Source organism: Trypanosoma cruzi, genomic scaffold (assembly GCF_000209065.1).
Source record: "Trypanosoma cruzi strain CL Brener 1047053516731 genomic scaffold, whole genome shotgun sequence".
In the NCBI taxonomy this organism is placed as follows: domain Eukaryota; phylum Euglenozoa; class Kinetoplastea; order Trypanosomatida; family Trypanosomatidae; genus Trypanosoma; species Trypanosoma cruzi.
The window spans coordinates 57,474-65,676 of NW_001849360.1; the positions used below are offsets into that span (position 1 = coordinate 57,474).

At 62.7% G+C, this 8,203-nt stretch overlaps 1 protein-coding gene across 1 annotated transcript, besides 2 other annotated features; it reads left to right on the forward strand.

Moving 5' to 3' along the window:
* On the forward strand, window positions 1-7,831 carry Tc00.1047053508249.10 (dispersed gene family protein 1 (DGF-1), putative; the record flags this gene model as incomplete). Its single annotated transcript, XM_800396.1, has 1 exon — window positions 1-7,831. A coding segment is annotated over one exon (7,831 nt), but the record flags the coding sequence as incomplete, so codon positions are not given.
* Window positions 1-8,203: a sequence feature (areas not merged during assembly with more than two copies in the genome that could not be assigned to a particular haplotype).
* Window positions 2,315-2,379: a microsatellite.

Consider the following 8,203-nt stretch of genomic DNA (forward strand, 5'->3'; position numbering starts at 1 on the left):
AGGAACGGAGGTCCGCTGCGTGCACGGTGGCAGCATCAGCTCCGTGGACGATCCTGATCCCGGTGTGCGTGTTCTGTGCTTCGTCAACGTGACCTTCACCGCCGCGATTGTGCTGGACCTGTCACATTTCGACGCACCACAACAGACACTCAACATCACGCTGCTGCAGTGCGTCCTCGTGGGCCTGTCGATCAAGGGGAGTGGTACGCGCGTGCACGTGAGCGTGACATCCTCGATGCTGGATTCTGGTGAGTTGGAGTTCAGGGGTGATTTCGGCGCGAGCTCCCAGATACTGGTGGTGGGCTGTACGCTTGTGACGACGTCGGACCACGCCATTTTATTTGTGAAGTTTACTCTCAGTGCGAAAATGACGCTGCTGCTACTCGAAAACTACATCGAGGCGAATAGGTACGCAGTTTATTTCATCAGTGCTGTTGTTGTTGATGGTGGCGGGATCATCGTGAAGGGAAATACGCTGAGCACAACGAAGGATGATGACGGTGTGGAATCATCTGTTTGCGTTAATGCTGTGGATTTGAAGAATGGCGGCTACTTTGACGTGGAGAACAACACGATGAGGTCAGTCAATGGCATTTATATTTTTGGGGATACCACCGTGAACTCTGCGGGGCTGCTGAGAGTGGCGGACTGCACCTTCGCTGGTGGGACGGAAATTTTTGATCCCGCGCTGGTGTATTTGTCTGCCTCGGTGACACTTGAGGGTGGTGCGCAGTGGCGTGTGGAGGGCAACAGCGTGGGTGCAGCCTCAGTATTAACCATTCAGTATTCCTGGCAAAGAATTTATTTGTCGGGCAGCGGCACCACCGCGGTGCTTGCAAACAACCGTCAGGTGGAGGGAAGCGCACTCTTTGCCAAGCTTTTTAAATTGAGCATTGTTGCGACGTCACCCGAGCGGTTTGTGGTTGGATGCAACCTGCAGGGCGATGAGGAGGTGTCGTACGACGGTGTGTTTCCGGAGGAGGTGGTGGTGTTCAGGTGTGGCACATGCAACGATGACGCGGCGTGCTTCAAGCCCGGGACGGAGTTGGTGGACCGCAGCTCGTGCTCGTGCAGCTGCAAGGACGGATGGCACGGCGCGTCGTGTCTTCCCTTCGAGGTGCCCACCACGGTTGTGCCACCCGTGCCGGAGAGAGCCGTGGACGACGACACGAGCTGCGTGGTGAACCAGACGCTGACGAGCCTCACGCTGAACATGTGGAAGACGCACCACTGCTACGCGGGTGTGACGTTCAGCGGCGTGGGTGCTGTGTTGACGTTCTCTCTCAGCAGTATGCCGCTGCATCTCCCCATCAACATCACGCTCACTGGGTGCACATTCCTTGACGAGGCTGTGCTGCAGTTTGTTGGGGGTGCTGAGGCGACCGAGTCGGCCGGCGTCCTGATCCGCGTGAGCCGGACGGTGATGCGGTCCTCTGTTGTTGCGTTTTCACTTGCCCTCCCGCAGCGCTGCGAAATCGCCATCACGGAGGTTGATGCGGTACAGAACTTCGAGTTTGAATTATCGGGTACTGTGTACAACATGTGGAACGTTGTGGTACTGCACGACGTCGTGTTGAATGCGTCAACGCTGTTGGTGAGCAACGTCAAAGCGCATGCAACGAAGCATGATGCGTTTGGTTTGTACTCGACCGGGACGCTGGCGCTGGTGGGTGGCAGCTCGCTGTACGTGCGGTACTGCAGCTTTGAGGGATACAAATACCTGTTCTACGTGTACAGGCTCAGTGTGAGTGGCCACTCCGTTTTTGCGCTGCTCAACAATACGATGTTCTCCGGGGTAAGCCTGCTGTATCAACACCACGGATTCAGCGTGTCGGATCACAGCGTGTTGCGCGTGGCGGGGAACAGCGGCTCAGCTCGTTACGCCATCTATAACGATGACTTGTGGACTGTTCAGCGGTCAAGCTGGTTGGATTGGCGCGACAACGACGTGGAAATGGGTGCGATGTTCTACGACAGTGGATCCGCTTTTGTGACCATTGACAGCAGCAGTGTTGTGACGCTGACGGGCTGCAGGATGGGCTCGACGGGGTTGTCTGTTCCTTTGCTATCGCGGGCTGACGCCGGCTACCGGTTTGTTGCTGGGTGTCTGACGGTCGCGGGACGGGTGGTGACGACGGCGGCTGAACTGGATCTGAACGGCATCACCAACGTGACGGCTGTTGCAGTGTGCGGGGAGTGCACGAAGGACGGCGACTGCTTTGCCCCGCTGACGACGGCGGTCATTGACTGCAAGTGCCAGTGCGCTGCTGGAGGGCACGGCGATGTGTGCGTCCCGGCGCCTGTGCCTGCTGGCCCGCCACCGTTACCGCCGTCATCTCCCCCGCCACTGCCATCGCCGCCAGCACCACCACCACCGCCGGTTGGTGAGTGCATCAGCGACATGGCGTACCCCGAGGTGGCGCAGGCAGTGGGCAGCGGGCTGTCGTGGCTGTGCTACCGCAACGTGACGTTCAGCGGGGGCGGCATGAGCCTGACGGTGCTGATTGGGGGGATGAAGGGCGACGTGGCGAACGTCACGTTTGATGGATGCACGTGGAGGGACGGCGCCCTGCTGTTGCTGTTGGGCAACGCGAACGCCGCTGTGGGGTCGCTGAACATTGTTGTCACCGGCAACACTTTCCGTGACGCGCTTCTCAGCCCGAAGGGTGGATTTCCACCGCACACGAACATCACGATCAGCGGGAACCGCTTTACGGTCACGAGACTGATCCCTCGGTCGGGTTTGGGCCTTGGGAGGCCGTCGTGCGTTGTGATGAATGGGCTGGCGATCAGCAACGGCTCCGCGGCGGTGTTCAGTGGCAATGTATTTCAGAGCGTGACGGCATCGTCAAGCGCCATTTACGTTATCAGATCTGCGCTGAGTGTGTTGTGGCACTCCGTGTTTGCGGTGGTGGGCAACACGTTTCATATGGCTGGCGGTGACAGTACGCTGATATATCTTGAAGGGTCTAGCCAATCATTTTCACTAAGTGTAATGAACAACTCTGCCGTGGTGATCCGAGGCAACGCTGTGACGAGACCGGTGAAGTACTTCATTTTATTTCTTTGGACATCACGTGTGGAGTCTCGGTCAGCGGTTGTGTTTCATGGCAACGACATGCAGGGAAACTTGGCTGTGTTTTATTCAACTTTTGCCGCCAACATCTACTACAACTCCTGGCTGCAGTTGAACGGCAACCTTTGCCGCGTGTCTCCACGGGATGCGTTTGCTGTGCTGAGCCCCACGGTGAATCTCCGCGATTCCACGATGTCTGTGTCTGGCAACCGATTCATGTCCAACACCGTCTCGCCAACAATGCTGCTGATACCTCAAAGTTCCCGCGATCTCACAAACGGAGCGATTGTGGCTGCGTGCAACACTGTGAGCGGCGAGGAAGGAGTGGAATACAGTGTTCCGTCCGTGTACAATGTCACCATCTTAAACTGCAGTGATCCATGCACCCTCGCAGCGTCGTGCTTCCCCGCGTACACGACGACGGCGTCGAGTGATGGCTGCGCCTGCACGTGTGCTGAGGGCGGCTACGGCGATGCGTGCCTGCCCGTTGCTGTTCCCGAGCCGCCGAGCACCGACGGAGCCGACTTGTGCGTGCGTGACGTGCGTGTGGATGAGGAGGTGAACGCCGGTCTCGGGACGTCGGTGGTGTGCTACGTTGATGTGACCTTTGCGGCGGACGTCGTGGTGGACGTGGAGTCGATGTCAGGGAGCGTGCGCAACGTGACGCTGGCGGACTGCACGTTTTTGCGCGGAGCGAGCCTGTACGTTGTTGGGTGGCTGTCCGACCCGCCTGCTGGTCAGCGCGCCGATGTGTTGATCAGCGGTCTTGAGTCGTGTTCTGGCGGCGGTGTGCTGGTGGCGAACCGGTTTTCGCCGGGCTCGCGCGTCACTGTGGTGAACTCGGTGCTGATTGCGGAGGCGCGTGTTGCGTACCGCGGCGCCTACGGCCTTGGCGACGCCTCCGCGTGCCTCGTGCTGCACAGCGTGAATCTGACGGGGAGCGTGCTGACCATCGCGCGCACGCAGGTGGCGGCTGTGTTCCGCGACGCTGTTGGCGTGTTGGTGGTTGGCGGCGTGGCGCTGTCGTCGCGCGGTGCGCTGTACGTGGACGGACTGTTGGTGCAGACGGCGCTGGGGCTTTGCGTGTCGGTGGAGGGCGGCGTTGCGGCCATTGGCGGCTCCGTGGTGGCGTTTGTTGACAGCGACTTCCTGCTGTGCAAGCACGCGGTGTCTGTGCGTGGGGCTGTGAGCGTGTCGGGCTCCGCCGTGGCGCTTGTGCGGAGCGAATTTTTGTCGACGGAGGACTACGCGGTTGCGTTTTATTCGACGGTGAGTCTGGTCGGCGGGTCGATGCTGCTGGCGAAGGGCAACGTGCACGACGGCGTCTCGAGGGAGATGCTCTACGCCGCTGGCGCTGTGACCGCTGCTGGGAGCACGCTGAGCTTTGTGCGCAACCGAGCGCTGCTGCCACGAATGCTGTCGCTGAGCCTGTCGCTTGCGGCTGGGGCGCATTTGAGGGTGGCGTGCAACGACGCTGGTGGCCGTGTCCTGTCGACGGCGGAGGAGTACGCAGCGGCAGGTTTTGACGACGCTGGGAGCATCGACATTGTTGGGTGCGACGCCTGCGACAGGGACACGCACTGCTACGCGCCCGGGACGGCGTCGGCGAGCATGAAGAACGGTGTGTGCGTGTGCGCGTGCGGCAGCGGCGGGTACGGCGAGGCGTGCGTGCCTGTGGGCGCTCCCGCGCTACCGCCTGCTGTGGGCACCGCGCCGAGAGTGTTCTTTCGCGAGGGCGTGACGGTGCAGTCGGTGTTTGTTGTGCCTGCCGGTGCGAGCGAGGTGACGCTGCGCCACGTTGTGCTGGACGGCGTGAGTCCTGTGCTCTACGTGCCGTGGATGGCGCGGGACGGCGTGCGGATCGTTGTGCAGAACGTGTCGCTGCTGAACGGTGCCGTGCTGTACGTGATGGGCGGTGGAGCGTTGCGCGGTGCGGGGGCGGCGGGGAGCGACGAGGGCAGACCGGTGGAGCTGTCCGTGTGCGACGTGGAGGCGCTGAACGGTGCGCTTGTGCTGACCGGCACGTTTCCCGCGGGGTCCGTGCTGACGGTGACGGACTCCGTGCTGGTTGCCGCGAGGTCGACGCCGCTTGTATATCTTCCTGGCTCGCAGTCCTCGCCGTACGCACCGGTGCTGGTGCTGTCGGGCCTGCGGCTTGTGCGGTCCGTGCTGGTTGTGTTCGGCGTTGCCCTCGTGACCGTGATGACTGGTGGGCGGACGGTGGTGGTGGACGGCGCCGTGCTGGAGCTTGTCGGTGGCGGTGTCGCGCTGGACGCGGCTGTGCTCGGTGGCGAATATGCGTTGTACGCGAGTGCGTGCGTGGTGGCGTCGGGGGGCGCTGTGCTGCGCGTGTCGGGGAGCCAGGTGTACGCTGCGCATGGGTTGGTGTTCGACAACGGGGTGGAGGCCAACGCGTCCGCCGTCGTGGTGAGCGACAACGCCGGTGCGCTGACCGATGGCGCGCTGCTGGTGCTGCGGGGGTCGGCGTCTTTTGTGTCCGGGTCGTGGCTGTCAATGCGCGGCAACAGCATCAGCGGCAGGCTCCTGTCGGTGCCGTCGTACCCGCGCAGTGCGGACCTCGTGCAGAGCACACTGACGCTCCACGGGAACGCCGGCAGCGGGCCCGTCGTGATGGACGGCACCGTTGCGCTTGGGGGTGCCGGCCGACGATTCGTCGTGGGGTGCCTGGCGCTCAACGGGCAGGCGCTGCGGCCGATGGACTACAGGTCCGCCGGCATCATCGGGGAATTCCGCCCCGTGGCGTGTGGCGTGTGCGACGCCGACGTGCGCTGCTTTGCTGCTGCGACGAGGGCGATGTCGGGGTCGTGTCGCTGCCGCTGTGCTGAGGGCGGGTACGGGCGCGACTGCCTGCCGGTGTACCTGCCGCACGTGGATGGGTGCAACCGCACTCCCGGCATGCCGCTGGTGAGCCACACGGCGACGCTGACGGAGACGCGCAGCCCGACACCAACGTGGACGCCGAGCCAGAGCACGCCACACCACAGTCCGCTGCAGTACAGGCCGACGGAGACCCTGCAGGGGACGGGGACGGTGGCGCTGTCGCCCACGCGGACCCCGACGGCGTCGGTGAGCAGCACGCTGTGGTGGAGCGATGTGGCGTGCCCGACGCTCGCCGTGACGACGACGGCGGCTGGTGGGAGCCTGACGCAGCACGACATTCGCGGCGGTGGGAGCGCCGTCCCGACGCTGCTGATGGTGGCGCTGCCGCCGCCGTTTCGGTGGGCACGCGACCCGCAGCTCGGCACGCACCTGAGCTTTGTGCCGGTGTCGACGGCGCAGCCGAGAGGGTTCGGTGGTCCGTGGGGAGCGATGCTGCGCAACGCGACGAATCCGTCCACCGTCCTGGAGCTGGCCGTGCCCGTTCACCGCGGTTACTTCATTGCTGCCGACGAGACGATAATCATTCGCTGCGACGCTGCGGCGGTGTCCGGCGGCTGCAAGGGCGTGCTGCTTGGGTCCTTCACGATCAGGTCGGACACGCTGCCCGCCGCTGCCAGCGCCCTCTCGGCGATCACCGGCGTTGTTGCGGGTGCGGCGGCTGTTGCCGTGGTGGTGAGCGGCGGGCTGGGATCCATCCTGGAGATGCAGGCACTCGGCGTGTTTGCGAGGATGTCGTGCGCCTTGGCGCAGGAGCGTGCGATCACCGTTGCGCTGCCGTACTTCCTGTCGGTGTTCGCTGCCATTGATCCGCTGTGGATGTTGGTAGGCAACGCGCTGCTCGCCGCTGTGTTTGGGTGCGTGCACTGCGGTGTGACGGCCGCCTTCCAGCGGTGGCGCGGCGTGGACGCTGCGAGTGCGTGGGCGGCGATGCGCTTCCCGAGCCTGACGTACGTCGTGGCGCACGCGATGCACCTCGGCATCTTCTTCGGCTCTGTGCTTGCACTGGCGACGCCCGGCGCCCGCGTGCTGCACCGCGTGATCGGTGTCGTTGGCGTGCTGTACGGTGTGGCGTTCCCTGCTGGCGTGTGCTACTTGATTGCCCGCCACACGGGCGCGAGCTTCGAGAGGTACTGGCAGTTTTTTAGGAAGCCGCTGCACGAGCGCCTGCTGTACCCCGTCGGGTATTGGCACCCCGCGGCGCAGCAGCGGATGTACGGCGGCATGCTGACGAACATGAGGGGCAGCCACGTGTACTGGTGCGTGTTCCAGCTGTCGGTGCTGTGTGTGGTGGGCCTGATTGCTGCTGTGCACCCGCCCGTGGGAGGCTGCCACGTCCAGTACTTCTGCATGGCGGCTGTGCTGCTTGTGGGTGCGGGCGTGGTTGCCTTCACGAACATGATGCGCTCGGCCTTCCTGACGGTTATGCGCACTGCGAGCTTTGTGCTCCTTGCGGCGCTGTGCGTGATCAGCGCGGCCAACCACCTTGCGCCGAGCGACGGCGGTGCGAGGGCGTACGCGGCTATCGTGCTGCTGCTGACCGCCGTGCTGCTTGCGATCACTGTGTACGGCGTCGTTGTGTGGTACGCGGAGGACCGCCGCTGGCAGGAGCTGCGCGAGCCGCGGCGTGGTGGGCTGGAGGCGCTGCTGCGCGATGACGAGGAGAGCGACGAGGATACGCGGAAGCCCCACGACGACAGGACGTCATCGTCTTACGCCTCAGGCACCACCGTTGCGTCGTCGTACCGACCACCCGCACAGCAGGAGCTCATGGCCGGTGACGCCCGCTCAGACGCACTGAGCCTGTTCGACCGTTCATCCAGTGCGAGCCGTATGATTGATCACGCCGCCATGTGACGTACACCACGTGGAATTAGTAAGTTTGAGGTGCTTGAGGGGCCACGGCTGTGCTGCACACCACAGCCATCCATCGTTAACCGCACCGAAAGTGTCGTTGTTCGTTGTTTCTATCGATTTTTTTTCATTTTGAGCGGGTGCTTTCAGGAGTTTTTCCCGTTCCACGATGAATGTGTGGAAGGGGATTGAGTTGTCGCTCTTGTTACTCCTGATGTTGTGTTGTATCGGACTGTAATTTCATGGAGTTGCGTGCGAGGACCTCAACGCTCATTTTGTGCAATGGAAGAAGGATTCAGCGAACCGCCTGGTGGAAGTAATGAATTGCAGCTCTGCTTTACCGCGGATTTGCATGCAAGAGGCATTACAGTCCTC